General features: G+C 38.6%; 1 protein-coding gene across 2 annotated transcripts; it reads left to right on the top strand.

Annotated features, from left to right (window-relative positions):
- Nucleotides 1–2216: 2216 nt before the first annotated feature.
- Nucleotides 2217–10656, top strand: LOC107702232 (bone morphogenetic protein 4-like). 2 transcript variants are annotated; one of them, XM_016504478.1, is made up of 5 exons: nt 2217–2418; nt 2527–2594; nt 5457–5579; nt 7000–7355; nt 9738–10656. In XM_016504478.1, exons 4-5 carry the CDS (start codon nt 7007–7009, stop codon nt 10589–10591), a joined length of 1203 nt encoding a protein of 400 aa, XP_016359964.1. In that variant the 5' UTR covers nt 2217–2418; nt 2527–2594; nt 5457–5579; nt 7000–7006; the 3' UTR covers nt 10592–10656. The 2 variants fall into 2 exon arrangements, with proteins under 2 accessions (XP_016359964.1, XP_016359965.1); XM_016504479.1 differs by lacking the exon at nt 2527–2594 and having other exon boundaries at nt 2217–2486.
- Nucleotides 10657–16392: the final 5736 nt, after the last annotated feature.

The following is a 16392-nucleotide window of genomic DNA, read 5'->3' on the forward strand; positions in this document are numbered from 1 at the left end:
GTCCGCTGTGAGTGTGGATCCAGTCACCCACAGCGCAAATTTGATGTACTTCTTGAGGGTCCAGCTTACATTTAAATCCGCATTTCCCCTGGGCATGACGAAGCGGATATCGTCGTCCAGACCACACCAAAATCCCTCCATCAAACAGATGTCGTCGCAGCTGGCACGGTGGCAGGTGTTGAGAAACTCCTTAACATACTCCTCCAGGATATGGCCGTTTTGAAACATAAAGACTGTCCGTCCATTTATCCATGTGTTGCCCCTCCTTGGGGCAACATTAATGGATGCGATATCCATGAAACAAAAAAAAATAAACTAACTGAAACACTTAAAAAAAATCGATAAACAAAACGCAGGGGTAGATCGCCACTATACTTTCCTTTTAGGTCCAGTGTTCTGTCACGGTGCGGTGTGAGAAATGCACGACGAAGATGAAGAAGAATAATCTTTAATATAATGCACATAGAAGGAATCCACAGAAGGTAGCCAGGTAACACACGCACAACTCAACTTTAACACTAGACAACACAGAATGCACAGACTTGACTTAATAAAGGGGAGCTTGACGAGGGACAGGCAGGTGAGGAGGATGAACTAATAATGACATAACGAGAACAGGACCGGAACATAACCAGATATGGGCACAAGGAACTAAGAGAGGCAAATCAAGTGGAAACAGAAACTAAGTCAAACGGAGCACATGAGGGATGAAAACACAACAAAATGTCCAAAGGGGTGTGACAAGTGTTTTAAACTTGTTAAAAATTTGACATTGGTTGGGTCATTAAAAGTGCCTTTTCATACCAAAATGGACAAAGATGTTCAAAAATAAGATCAAGGGCTTAGTGACGTCAGCTGAAGTTGAAAGTTGAAAGGCAGGTTATTTTGAATAAAGATAAACACAGACGAATCTTGTACAGATAAGTCCAGGAATTTGTATTTAAATGTCAACAAGGTCAATTTGGAATTTTGATTTCATGTTTACTTTCCATCCAAAATGTTTCTCCAAACATTTGATCACATTTCCTTTACTAAGGAAGCAGAAGGTGGGTTTGGGGGAGGGTGGCACTTTATCGCCTTGTGACTCAAAGCACTTGAGCCAGACAGGTAAATAATATGGTAATGTGGGTGTCTGTGAGTGCTTCTCCACACACTGGGGGTTAATTGTTATTATAGGGGCAGGAGGTCAAATGGAGAAGGCTTCCGGGCTTGGTGAAATACATTAATAGGAAACATTCACTGATCTCCATCACAACATGACAGTGCTCACTACACAGTGATTTCAACAAGTTATTAGGCTTGAAAACTTTGAATATTATGACTTTATTTCAGTCAACATCCCTTCAGTATGCACTTATGTGAGAGTAATGTGAAGAGACTCCTGCTTTCCAGCTAACAAAAATATAGGCCTAAATTCTAAAAAATTCTAAAGACATTTTAGGGGTTATGCAAAAATCAAGGAAACATTCCATTTAAAAAATGTATGTACATAATGGGAACGATATTTTCGAATGTCCTCTGAACATTCTGGAAAAAAAAGTAACATTTAAAAAAACTTACTAGATGAATGTATAAAAATTCTATGCAGTTTTTTTTTTTTTGCTAATATTTAGAGAACATTAGTAAAGACAATATAACCATTCTATTAACATTACTAAAAGAACTTTGACAGAATCTTGCCAAAATGTTAACCAAAGTTCTGAGAACATTCCTTGTTTGCTGGGTTTCCACAGAGACCATTTATTTGTTTGTTTGTTTAGCTTTCTATAAAAACATCTATTAAACCAATACACTGATGTGAAGAACGTTTGAACAATTTTACAGTCCTAACATTATACACTCCAAAGTATGTTCTTTTCTGAACCTGTGGCGCTGCAGAGAACCATATTGTAGAACTTTTACTTTTGAGAGTAGCTCAGTTTTATTTTAACATTATTACTTGGTTTATTCTTCTGTGACTCAAATAAACATCTTTTCCTTCTCTATGCACTTGTGGTCAACTCATGTGATGACATCCCTGGAAGAAGGGGGAAAAAAAGTAAGATTGCATGTGCTTGCCAGCGCGCTGATTATACACTCCAGAAGAGATCGCGGTCTCCATCCACAGCGTGGTGTTGCAGTGCATGCATGTAACTTAAAGAAGGAAAGAGATCTTGTGTGTTTGCGTTCTCTGGGGTTTATCAGAGGTGCTGGGTGCAGTGCGGTGGGTTGAGAGAGTAGGGGAGGAGGCAGGGCGGTCACATAAAAACTGCCTGGAGAACTGGATGCGGGATCAGTCGGCGATGTTCTCCGTGCTCGGCTATTCTTGGTTGGAGCTACAGAGATCCGCGTTCGCATTGGACTCAGTTGGTTTCTTCTACGTGATGCGGAACTAATGATCTAAACATTCGCTTCAGGCTTGGACTTTTGTTACGTGAGGTGAACTTCTTCAAAACTCCGTTTTACCGTCTTCTCATCCAGGAATACTGTGCGCATCTCTACCAATGGTAAGTTGGCATGTCACCATGCACGGGTTTGTTACGTGAGGTGAACTTCTTCAAAACTCCGTTTTACCGTCTTCTCATCCAGGAATACCGTGCGCATCTCTACCAATGGTAAGTTGGCATGTCACCATGCACGGTACTTCGATATGGTCTTAGCATGAATTGATTTATGCCGTATCTGAGGCATGCGCAATTATTTAGACCCAATGACACTCGTTTTGGCCATTTTGCGCGTCTTTTACGCCCTGTGTTCTCTGAAGGCGACGCGACTAACTAAAACGCTCCCATTATATTCCACAAAGCTGTCTTCACGTCTCCAGACGCAAATATTATAATCAACAAAGCTGTGCACACCGAATACTGGAGCGTTCTGCTTTGTCAAATTGTATTGGGAATTTTACACCGGATTTAATATTTTAGTCTATGCTTACCGAATAGCTTAAATGTTTTAATGTTTTTTGCAAGTTTAGAACCACCAACGCATTGCTCAGGCACCTGACCGCGCACTCACAGGAGGAGTGGATGAGAGCTTCCACATCTGCTCCAAATGTACCAGTAGCCATTTCATTCAGACAGAACTGACATTCTGTTTTAATTCTGTTTTAATGTGGTGGCTAATACCACGTTTGTACAGTTTTATTTGGAGTAGCCTACGTGGCCTAAATCATGACGGTGGTATATTTTGTTTGGATAGTACTGAGCAACGTATACGATTCACTTTTATATTGAGTTTTTGGAATCTACAACAAAATTCTACATTCTGCGTGTTCCGAATATCTGATTTCTGCGTAGAACGTAAACTGGTTTCAAATCCAATTCTAACGCATTCCTAACTCTATACACTGGCTTACGCAATGTTTACGGTGTTGGCATTAAAAACAATAGCTGTGTCCTTCATTTGATTTGAAACCGGTCTCCAGTGTGCAACTGAGTTAGTATATTTGACCTCCACGAATGTTTTGAAGACTCGTACTTTGTCTGAAATGAGTTGTAGTGAAGAGTGATGGCACTCAGTCAAGCATAAGAACACGTCTGAAAGGTTTTATGAGGTACATTATGACATAAAGAGACACAACCCATGAGTCACTTGGCAGGGGTGTTTATCTTTAGTTCAAGGAGGTAGAAAGCCAAAAAAAAAAGAAATCAGAAGAAACAAGATATTGCCTAAATATCTTTTCATACCACATAGCCTACTTATTAAAAAGTAAACGCTGTTGCAAAAGCTGTAGTCAAATAGTCCACTGATGATTACAGATCAACAGATGTTGTCTAGACTAGAGCAGAGGTCTTGAGTCTTTTTCAGGCCAAGAAAATGGTTCTTGATTCATGTAATAGTGTGCTTATATTACTATAATACTGTATTTGCATGCTTTGGTATGATATTCAAAACCATTACAAAATCATTGCTTTTGATAGACGGAGGGACAATGACACAATTAGATGAAAACTTTAGTTGCATTCTTATCTTGAACTTAATATTGTCATTCACGTAAATGCATATTTCTGTTGTTTTATTAGTTTGAGATCAAACAATAATTTGGAGGACCCTGGTCTAGAGATTGTGTCAGTGCAATACAGATTCTGCATCGTACATATCCATGAACTTTAGCGAGTGCACTGCAGGCTATAGGCTACTTTCCTTAAGCTGTCTCTCATTTTCCAAATGGACAGAATGCTGCTTGGATCTCCAGATTTGATTTCTGAATTAAACTTGTCAGAGGTTAGATCCTAACATTGTCTGTTACTGTGGTAACTTACTCCCCCATACACATCTGAAGAACCATGTGCATAACCTAATCTCATTAAGCAGGGTTAGGGTAGAGCAAAGTCGAGCGCTGTGAGATTTAAACGACTCTGCCAAATTAAAGGAAGCAAGCTGCACTATAAAACCCACTCTGCACAAAAGCACATGCACTGCACTCCATCTTCAAACAGGGATTCTGTAAATATTTAGGGCAGTATCTGTAGGCTTTTAAACAAGTGTAGGTGGTCTGAAGAAACCAATTGTTTGTGCTTTGTTACATGTTTTCTGGCATGGCTGATTAAAGTCTTTTAGTTACACTCATTTTTATGGTTTGCTCTCGACCTAATGAACTGTTTGAATAGCTGCGCTAGCTGCACTGTCGTTCAAACAGCAGATTTTATGAATCTAAAAACCACTGGCCTTCTGTTAAGAATCTAACACTGTGCTTCGGTAGATCAGTCAAGAATCACACCGCAAGCCACGCTAGTGTAACAACTGTGAAGACGGAGAGAGAGAAATAACTCTCATGACCACACACACACACACGTGTTCTTTTTAAAATGCATCATTCCTGTTGTAATGGTTGGACTTGCTCCAGCGGAACTAAGTCCAAGAAATGACCAAATGCATGCGTTGCTACGCTCAACTATTGAGTTTAGCTGTGGATTCAGTGATGACCTAAGACCTTTCACAAAGCACTTGTGATTGTTATTAGTGCAGTTACTCTGTTCTCAAATGAATCGTTGAAAATCTCATTTGTGGAGTTGCATGGTGGTTGCAATGAAGATATCTCTTTAAATCCATTCTGCTTTTGGCGCAAATTAGGTAGCTACATATTTGGATGTTATGGGTTCTAACAAATCACGGTGTTGGACCAGGATGGTGCCGCTTGTATGGCCAATCTGGGTTGGGGGATTTTTAAAGACTCTTTAGGAAGGCTTTTTAAAAGACTGTCAATAAAAGAGGCAGTCTGAGATCCCTTTGTTGACAAACGAACCTCTATTTGTATGTAAATCGAATTGCCATCTTTTCAGGTGTTCACACCTAGCCGTCTTGTGCAACACGTTATCAGTGCTCATTTACAAGCAGCATTTTAGTTGCTTTAAGATGTCAGTCTGACCCAAACTTGCATTTTGGTTTTAGTGAAATCATGCCATGCTTATTCTGAAATGTTTGCTGTAATCGGATTACTTGAAATATTAATTGGCAAATACACCCTTGTATTTCAGGAAAGGAATCTCACCGCAGTTCTTAAACAGCCTTCCAGGACCACGTAACATTCACTTGAGGAGCTCGCCCTGTATCAGCTCTCGACAAACATGGACTGTTTTCCCATGCTTTATTTTCTGTCGGTAAGTGGACCACGCCTATCCAGTCCTAATCGTGTGACGGGATTGTTACATATTTGGAGCAAATTAAAAGGCTTAGTCATTCTTTACAAAAACAGTGGTCAATAAGGAGTTTTGCTTTCAGCTTTTTTATGTTGCGGTGCAAGCACTTGAAAATTGTAGGTTGCTGTCCTTGTTTGACATCGGTTTTGACTACCAAACTGTAGTTTGCTTCAGCCCTTAAAGGGATAAAAATGAAAATTATATCATCATTTACTCACCCTAATGTCATTCGAAACCATTACAAAATGCCTTTTGTGGAACACAGAAGAAGATATTTTGGAAAATATGTCCATAACACTCTTAAAACTAAAGGTTCTCTTTGGCATCTATGGTTGCATGGAGAACATCTATGGAAGCTTGCCATTGCACAAAAGGTTCTTTATAGTGGAAAAATACATTTAAATATTAAAATGTTCTTCACACTAAGAAAAAAAATGTTTTATAAAGGTTCTTTGGGGAACCAAAAATATAAGTCAGTGGAGTCCAAAGGAAGTCACACAGGGTTGAAATGACATGAGAGTGCTAAATGATGACATTTAATTAGATTTATTTATTTTTGGCAAATGACCCCCAAAACTACTAACCTTTGTTCATTATGCCGTTATATACAGATTTTTAATTGTATAGCAGTTATCTGGAATAAATAAGGTCTAAAACATACTCTACGCAAACCCAAACACTTCTACACTGTTAGTATATAAAGCAAACAAAGATTATTGGAGAACATTTTACAAGAAAATCAGTCTTTCTACATCAAAGTGTAATATCATGCTAATTCTTTGTAATTAGTTGTGAAAGTAATGGCATTTACTAGAGTGAAAATTGTTACTCCACCAAATTTTGTTTTCGGTTCACTCTTTTCTTTAAGTTTAATGTGTTACTTGCCACTTCTTTGTAATTATCTGTGAAATTTGTAAGCAATTTCAGAGTGAAATCCTACATCATTTTTTTCCCAGTATAGCTACGTAAGCTCAATTTTGTGTCTTGTTGCATTCTGAAACATGTCAGATGCATTTCTTGTACTTTTAGTTCAACTACTGTCTTGGTGGAGTGACACTTTAAAGGGAATGTTGCTGGGAATGTTAGTAGAAGTAAAAATAATAACTTGAATAATAACGCATATAGTCTAATGACGCAGACATTTGAAGGATGCCTTGTCGCCCCCTTGAGTACGGAGGTCTGTTGAAGGACCACATATTTGCAAATCATTGACCAAGCATTCTGCCTTCGAGAACTTGCATAAAGTATGTTTCTGACCTAAATGTCAATGACATTTTAACGGTATCCAATTTAATTATTGAAAGCAAGGTGACAATGGGGAGTCAAACATCTTTCATTGAAGTCTTGCTTTTCTCTTCTGCTTCCCGAAATTGCCCACCAGAGACATCATGATTCCTGGTAATCGAATGCTGATGGTCATTTTATTATGCCAAGTCCTACTGGGAGAGAGCAGCTATGCTAGTCTAATACCCGAGGAAGGGAAGAAGAAAGCATCGGCTCAGCACCTGGGTCAGAGTCATGAACTGCTGCGGGACTTTGAAGCCACGCTGCTGCACATGTTTGGGCTGCAGAAGCGACCGCGACCCAGCTACTCGGCTGTGGTGCCCCAGTATCTGCTGGACCTGTATCGCCTGCAGTCAGGGGAGGCCGAAGACGCCGGAGCCCATGACGTGAGCTTCGATTATCCCGAAAGGTCCACGAGTCGCGCAAACACTGTGAGAGGATTCCATCATGAAGGTAAGACAGCGGAGACATTGACACATGACAAATGCAGACTCAACCCAACATTTAAAAAGTCTCTGCACCACCACACTTTGTCATGTGGATCCTGTCGAGGGACTTTTCTCAGCATGCAATTATTTTTAATGCTACTCTACAGATTTCTAAATAAAATCCTGTTGCCAGCAATGCGGTCTCTTAGGCGGACAGAATTCCCAGAAAGCTTCAGAAAAATACACATTAAGTATCAAGATGATAGAAGGCCATCAGCATAGTTAAAACAGTTTATTCTTGTTATTTTACTTTTCTTTTTACCTGCATACTTAAATGAGTAAGAGTTGAGAGATTCAGCTACGTTGAAAAATGGACAAGGAATAAGTGGAGTGGATACCACTGAAAATAAGAGTGCATTGGTAGAGTCACCAGACATAAACATGTTGGTCAATATGACCAATATGATTTTTGGCTGTTTACAACTTAATTTAACTGTAAACAAAAGCTAAATCAGCTCTATGATACATGTTATTATTTGGATCAATACTAAATGAATAAATATATGAATTATTAAATGATTAAATGAAATACTAAATGATTTTAAATATTTGAGAACAATCTTATAGATTCTGGTAAGAGGAAATAATCCACTATAATGCTAAAAACAATTCACCTAGAGACAAGACAAACATGGCAGCAATATTATTACAATATTGATATCTGTATTAAGTTACTTGACTTCCTCTCTCATGCAACTCTGTGAGTCTTCTACCAGTTCCCTTTCAGTCGGTCACTCCCGACGTCACATCGGATGACCGACGAATTGGGATCTCGCTTAGAGAGACCAATTTCAGGGAACGAGGGTTACCATACATAACTGAGACGTTTCTCATTCTTCTGAATGATGTTTTCAGTGGAGACTCCTGAGTTTATAGCCATCTGTTCAATAAAGTAATTTTAAAGTCAAAATGAGAGAAAGAGAGTGATATGAGAGACATAAAAGTTGGAGATATAGGAAACTAGTTACCTGGATGAGAGATCCGTAATACAGTTTTATTCTAGACAGCAATTCTGATTTGACTGCCATGACTGACCAATCAAAACCAAGTAGGAGATTAAAGCGTGAAATAACAGGAATTAATATGAAATGTTTTCCAACATTGGTAATATTGCTTGAAAATCTGTAGGTTGAGCATCAGTGCATTAGCATGTATTACTTTGCATCGCAACAACGTATTGAATTACATTGTAATTGATGCTAGGTATCATTTTAGTAGATAATTGTGTTCATAGTATTCATGTTGGTTACACTTTATATTAAGGTGTCCTTGTTACAGTGTAATTATACATTTAAGTACTGAGTAATATTAATTAACTACATGTACTTACTGTATGGTTAGGGTTAGGGTTTGGCTTAGAGTTACTTGCATGCAATTATGCACAATTAAGTGTTATTATAATAGTAAGTACATGTAACGTGTAACAAGGACCCCTTAAAATAAAGTGTTACCTTCATGTAACACTTCAAAAGCCTAAAATGACTGTGTCATTTATTCGAAGAGCATTTTAATCAAATAAACGAAAATCATGGATTCTGGTTTAAACCATGTTTGTTCAGTTCAGTTTTCTTTGAACAATCCTCAGAAAATTAAAATAAACAATTTTGTTTAAATAGTATTTTAGTGTTGATGTGCAGATCATATAATGACTAGATTTACTGACTGCAAGAAATTGTGGGGTTTTTATCATTTTCTTCTGGTGTTTTGTGTGTGACATCACAATTTTTATAGTAAGTAAACTAAAACTAGAAAATTATAGCTATAGCATATTATAGCTAATTTAGTTTTTGTTTATATTAAATTAGTGCTGTCAAATGATTAATCGTGATGAATCGCATACAAAATAAAAGTATTTGTTTGCATAATACATGTGTGTGTTCTGTGTATATTTATTATGTATATATAAATACACACATACAGTATATATTTTTGAAAATATTTACATGTCTATATTAATATTCATATAATTTAGATATATAATATATAATATAAATAAATATATTTAATATATAAACATAACCTATTTTTCTGAAATGTATACATGCATGTGTGTGTATTTATATAGACATAATAAATATACACAGTGCACACACATATTATGTAAACAAAAACTTTTATTTTGGATGCGATTAATCGTTTGACAGCACTATATTAAATCTAAATGTAAGGTTTGAACCAAACCATAAATATAATTTGAGAAAACTGATACATTTGAGCATTTTTTGATCCAAAGTATCACAGTTAGGATGCCTAATAAGAATTTGCTACTGTATCATTTCAAAAACTGGGTCATAATAGTGTATCTTCTACCAGTTTCTTGAGCTGTCCTTTGATTTTCCTCCTCTAGAGCACATGGAAGAGCTGCAGTCAGGCGGCTCACCGGAGACTCCTGTGCGCTTCGTCTTCAATCTCAGCAGCGTCCCAGAGGAGGAACTCATTTCTACCGCAGAGCTTCGTATCTACAGGCAACAGATAGATGATGCAATCTCAGATCCCCAACCCACGGGAGACGACGGTCTCCACCGGATAAACATATATGAGGTGCTGAAGCCCCCGCGGGCCGGGCAGCTCATCACGCAGCTGCTGGACACTCGACTGGTGCGCCACAACACGACCCGATGGGAGAGCTTCGACGTGAGTCTCGCCGTGCTGCGCTGGACCCGCGACAAGAGCTCCAATCACGGCCTGGCCGTGGAGGTGGTGCCCCTGAACCCAACCTCGCGTCACCAGGGATGCCATGTACGCGTAAGTCGCTCCTTGCATCCGCTTCCGGATGAAGACTGGAACCAGCTTCGCCCGCTGCTGGTCACGTTCGGGCACGACGGCAAAAGTCACCCGCTGACGCGGCGAGCGAAGCGCAGCCCAAAGCAAAGAAGTCGCAAGCGCAACCGAAACTGTCGGCGGCACGCGCTCTATGTGGACTTCAGCGACGTGGGCTGGAACGACTGGATCGTGGCGCCTCCCGGATATCAGGCGTACTACTGTCACGGGGAGTGTCCGTTTCCTTTGGCCGATCACCTGAACTCCACCAATCACGCTATTGTGCAGACGCTGGTGAACTCGGTAAACACCGACATTCCCAAGGCCTGCTGCGTTCCCACGGAGCTCAGTGCAATCTCCATGCTCTATCTGGATGAGACGGACAGGGTGGTGCTGAAAAACTATCAGGAGATGGTGGTGGAGGGATGTGGCTGCCGCTGACCGCGCCACAGTTACACCCTGGACACTTATTTATAACGTCCGTGTTGAGATGTGTGTTTCTTGTCTCCTCGATCATATATTTTGACAAAAAAGTATATATAAATATATATTTATATCAACATAATTAAAAAAAATAAAATAAAAGCGTCCTTATTTTAATTATAATTCAGCTGTACAGCTTTTCATAATGTATATCAGACTGTACAAGGGTTTTTCTATGAGCTAGAAGAATTAGCCACTAAAAAGTGTATTTACTGGTAAGTATTTATTTCTTTAATACAATATACATTCACCAAATGCGTAGCCAAGCGACCCCCTCAGAAAGCATCGTTTGTGTACTTAAAATAGAGCACTGTGTGAAATGCTAGGAAAACTGATTGTCTTGCTATATCAGACGAAGAGATCAGACGTGTATTGATGTGCATCAGCATGTGATTTACATGTTCCCAAAATAACTTTGTTGTTAAATAAATTGTGAAAGATTCCAACAACAACGTGAGATTAATAAAAGGCAGTGTGACGCTCTGTTTAAAGAACAAAATCATGATATACAGTTCTGTAGTGCAGTTGTGTGTGTGTGGGTATACAGTTCTAAAACCTTATGTATTAATATCAGTTTGCTCATTTTCAAACATATTTTGTGAATTATTAACTGCCTAATGCTGATTTTGTATATTAGCTGCAAGCTACTTTTCCACCTAATCCCAGCCTATTTTCAAGCCTCTACTGTATGTTTGTCCAAAAATAGCACACTTTTAAAATGAAGAAGGAATCATGTTTATTACATATTATACATGTTATACATGCCATTTGGTATCAATGACCTAATGAAAAAGAAAACATTTTTCTTAATGTCCAAATATGTAAACAAATACCTATTTTATATATATATTTTTTTTGTTGCATGCATTTTATACCTACACATTTCATGTTGGGGTGAAATGTAACCAGGACGCACATTTGACAAAAAAAACAAACAAACAAAAAAAAAACAAGCTGGATGACTCCATCAGTGGCTAATCAGTGAAGTGGGAAGTGAAAGTCTGTGCTGTGAATTAACACACCTCTCCTCACCTGGCAAACACTATAGCCTACTGATAGTGTGTTAATAGCAGCTGAAGGCATTTTAGACTAGATTCAGTGAAGATAAAGTATGCATACCAAAGAAATCATGATGATGAATATTATTATTATTATTATAAATTGATATGTTGTCTTTATGTGATTGAACAGTAGAGGTCTGCACTGCAAAAGAATGCTTAGAGATACATGTTAAGTACATGACGCAGGCCGGAGAGTGAATGCATGATCATGCCTAAAAGAAACTGATTTTATAATTGTTACCCGTCGAGTCCAGCAGACGCAGCTTCACACCAGTCCTCATCCAGGTGCGTCTGTGATCCGCACAATAGCGGCTAGACTGCGCGACTCTGGCGACACGGCGCTGCGCAACAAATCAAAGGTGAGACGATGTGCAGACAGTCCATCAGCAGACTGAATACAGACGCCTGTCAGGCTCTAAATCACTCATTTACTGCCCTATTCCACGATAACACCAACTGAAGCCCTTTGAACTGTCGATAAGCGTCGTTTGGCATCACTGTTCGATCATCTTTCACTCTTGTTAAATGCTTTTCGGGTTTAATACTTAAATTGATCAACTCCTCTGGTGCTACCTACAGCTTGCGTGAATATGGAGTAGACACTTGTCAAAAATATTGTGAAGGATTTCTGTCAAAACTTGGATTCAGTCATAATGGGGTCCAATAAGAATCTCCAAGAATGACTAAATACTAAATGCCTTTTAATTCTTATTTGATTAGTTCGGGAGGATATTGTGTAATCGTTATGCTGGACATTTCCATTAGGGAAACACACACATACATAATAGACAGACAGACATAGATAGATAGATAGATAGATAGATAGATCATTTATTTAATTTGAATTAAATTTATCTATTTTTGACAGAAAAAAAGTTTTGGCACAAAGATTATTAGAAAATAATTTGGTATGGTGCATTAATAGCATTTTGGTGATTTGATCATCAGTGTTGGGAAGTAACTAGTTACATGTAACGGAATTACGTAATTTAATTACAAAATTAAAGTAATTACAGTTACTGAGAAAAAAATGTGTAATTAAATTACAGTTACTTATGAAAATGTTAATTATTACAAAAGGGGTTACATCTGTTTTTCTTTTTTTTTACACACACACCCACATACAGATTTAATTGATTTCTTTAATAAATTGTAGTGACTGCTCTAAAATATGAAACACCGATGTTTCAGGAGTTTAGAACATGCTTATTCGATAACTTTTATTTCCTATATGGGTTTATGTATAGCTATGCTTCATTTTTTTTAAAGATTAATTGTTTTTTTCCAAGGCATTGTTAGATTCCAGTGTTTACTGTCATAGCTATGCAAAGATTTGATTTCAAAAACAGTATCATAGCTAATACAATATGTCTTGTTATGATTGTAAATATGTATTTAACCTCAGAATGATCTCAAAGTAAGTCTGATTTTGTGGCTGTGCTTCAAAGGGGACATTGGATGCCCATCTTCCACAAGTTGAAAAAGAAAATTCTACATTTTAATTTTCAAAACTTTTTCATGCACTGTTTCCTGAGATGACCCATTTACAGCGATGAACATGCAAGAGAAGCAGCATCACATCTAATCTTTGAAGAGAAAAAAAGCCCACGACATTTGTCTTCTCTCTTTGCAAAGCTTTAGTCAAATTACCTCAGCCTGGAGGTACAGGCTTGCCACTTTTCCTTTGAAGACTATATCAGACACAGGTTTGTCAGATGAGGGAAGGTAGGAATTTCATTTTGAAGTGGCTTAGGGCAGAGGCTGAGCTTTTCCAAGTTTTCTTGGAGCAGATGCACATCGACTGGCCTCCCTCCATCAAGATAACATCGCTCATATCACACTAGACCCTCACAGAAGGATGCGCAGAATCACCTGCTGCAGTTACAACAAAATAACCAACAACTTGGGTGCAATCTTTGAAAGGAGCGTTTTTTAAATCCACGCAAGAGTCTCATCTAATGGGTCTCTTTATGTGTGCATTAAGGCCGTTTTATCAAAGTCACTTGGTAGTTGGTTCAGATGAAATAGGTTTGTTGTTGAGCAGGAGGTTTCTCTCTGTGCGGTCCGCAGCTCGGACTTGTTTCATCATGCACCCTCGTAGCAGCTCTTAAGCAGTGGATGTGTGGCTTGTTTTGATGGCAGGGGATCAGTTGGCTAATAACGGCTGATGTCAGTGCAGGTGGAGATCAGATCCTCTTGTTTCACTCCCCCGCTCACTGCACCGTATTCATGCACGGCCCCAAGTGTACCGAGCGGGAGCCAAGCGGGTGACACACTAGAAGCGGCCGGGTTATGCAGGGTTATTCATGTCACACAGTCTCGGCCTGGTCCTTTGCTCTGGGGTCTGAGTTGCATCTGAGATCTGGATCATTCAGCTGGAAGTAGCTAATGAGGGATCTGCATTAACACTGCAAACAAAACTCAGTCTTTCCCTTGAAGGATCAAAAGTCATGATCCCGGAAGAACAAAATCTAAGAAATCTAAGACTAAGCAGCTTTATCACTTAAAATATTCAGTAAAATTCTGCTTGTAGAGCTTAACTTGTTTTGAACCCACAATGTTTCTTTAAAATAAATAGTTTACTCTCACCCTTAGGCCATCCAAGATGTAGATGAGTTTGTTTCTTCATCAGGTTTGGAGAAATGTAGCATTGCATCAGTGTCTCAGCAATGGATGCTCTGCAGTGAATGGGTGCCGTCAGAATGAGAGTCCAAACAGCTGATAAAAACATCACAATAATCCACAAGTAATCCACACCACTCCAGTCCATCAGATAATGTCTTGTGAAGTGAAAAGCTGTGTGTTTGTAATAAATCCAACATTGAGATGTTTTTAACTTTAAACTGTTGCTTCTGGCTAAAATATGAGTCCTCTATCTATAATCCTTCTAATTATAAAGGTCATCTGGTCTGAATCAGGAGAGAAATCTACTCATATTTGGCACAGTTTACAAGCCAAAACAGCTCTAAACAAATATGTGGCTGGATTTTGATGTGAGAGACAACAGGAGATGGACTTTTCACTGGAGGAAGCGTTATTATGGATTATGGACTTGTATGTCTTAATGATGGATTTGATTCTTACATCTTTTGTCTTCTCCAGATGTTAACTGATGGACTGGAGTGCTGTGGATTATTGTGATGTTTTTATCAGCTGTTTGGACTCTCATTCTGACAGCACCCATTCACTGCAGAGCATCCATTGCTGAGACACTGATGCAATGACACATTTCTCCAAATCTGATGAAGAAACAAACTCGTCTTGGATGGCCTGAGAATGATTACATTTTCAGTAAATTTTATATTTTAGATTAACTATTATTTGAATTCCATTTTTTCCTCAAGGAAAATATTGTAGGTCAGACTAGCTAAGACAGTCTAAGTTTATGCAAAGTAATCCCAGATGTTTTCAAATGTTTTAATGCAGAAAACCGCAAATATGATGTTCCTTTTGCAGCTATATATGTTCATGCAGACTCGTTTACCATGCGAGAAAAAAATAACCATGATATAAAAACATGGTGTTTACAAAATTAAATAACTGGATTTTATGTTGTACTAGAAAGCATTTAAAATATCAAAAACATTTGTTTTTATAGTTTTAGAAATTAAAAAGTATAACAATAATCATATACAATTTTGTCAAATGTGTTTAAAAAATGATTGCTTTAAGCATTTTATCCCAGACTGCACTTTGGAAATCCCTGCGGTCACATTTACGGTTGCTCGAGGCAAAATCCAGCCAAACCAATAGGAATCAGAGAGATTGAGAGTTTTGTGTGAAGACACAGTTCCACAAGCAGATTTCACAACGGGTTCATGTTGGTCTCATGAATTTGCCGTGCAGATCAACAGAAAGCTGCGTGGTTTGAAAGTGACTTCTGTGTGCTTCATACATCTCATACTGACAATAGACAATGAATCTGTTTCTGTATACGAGATTTCGCTGAAATTTAGCTAATATGATGGCATCCTTAGACTATTGCACTGAGAAAATATTACAAAATTCCAAATATTCCAAAACTGTTTTCTATTAAAGGGGTCATCGGATGCAAAACTCACTTTTACATGTTATTTGAACATAAATGTGTGTTGGCAGTGTGTGTACACAACCACCCAATAATGATAAAACTCCACCCAATGGTATTTTTTTAATCTCTATAAATAATATCCCCTTTTTCAAATCAAGTCATTCTCAGATTCTTGGCTGTGTGACGTCACACAGACCCAGGCCCCTCCCACAATTGTTGATTGACACTGGTGTCTTACCTTAGCTCCGCCCTGAGTGAGCTGTCATCAGTCCGCCATTGTTTCACCGCCGGAGCAGATGTAGACCAGAATGACTCCTAAGAGATTGAGGTGTTTTGTTGTTGGATGTAATAATGAACATAGCAGTCGTCATTTACTCCCGACATCTGAGCCGCTGAAGACACAGAGGATTACCTTTCTTCGATCTACCTAAATGCATCTATTTTCACGCGAATCATTCGTGATCCAGTGTCACCCACAGAAGAAGTGAGTATAAGGGGTTTTTATGAATCTTTGCAAATCGTCTTTCCTAATAATGTGCTAGTTAGCAAGTTTCGCGTTTAAATGCAGCTAAATGCGACTAAAATAAACAGGACGGCTCGTCACCCCACAGAAGAGAGGGGCGGGGGCAGCAGAGCTCATTAGCATTTAAAGGGAAAAGCAACAAAAC

The sequence above is a fragment of the Sinocyclocheilus anshuiensis genome, unplaced genomic scaffold (genome assembly GCF_001515605.1).
Source record: "Sinocyclocheilus anshuiensis isolate Anshui unplaced genomic scaffold, SAMN03320099.WGS_v1.1 scaffold598, whole genome shotgun sequence".
NCBI classification, from domain to species: domain Eukaryota; kingdom Metazoa; phylum Chordata; class Actinopteri; order Cypriniformes; family Cyprinidae; genus Sinocyclocheilus; species Sinocyclocheilus anshuiensis.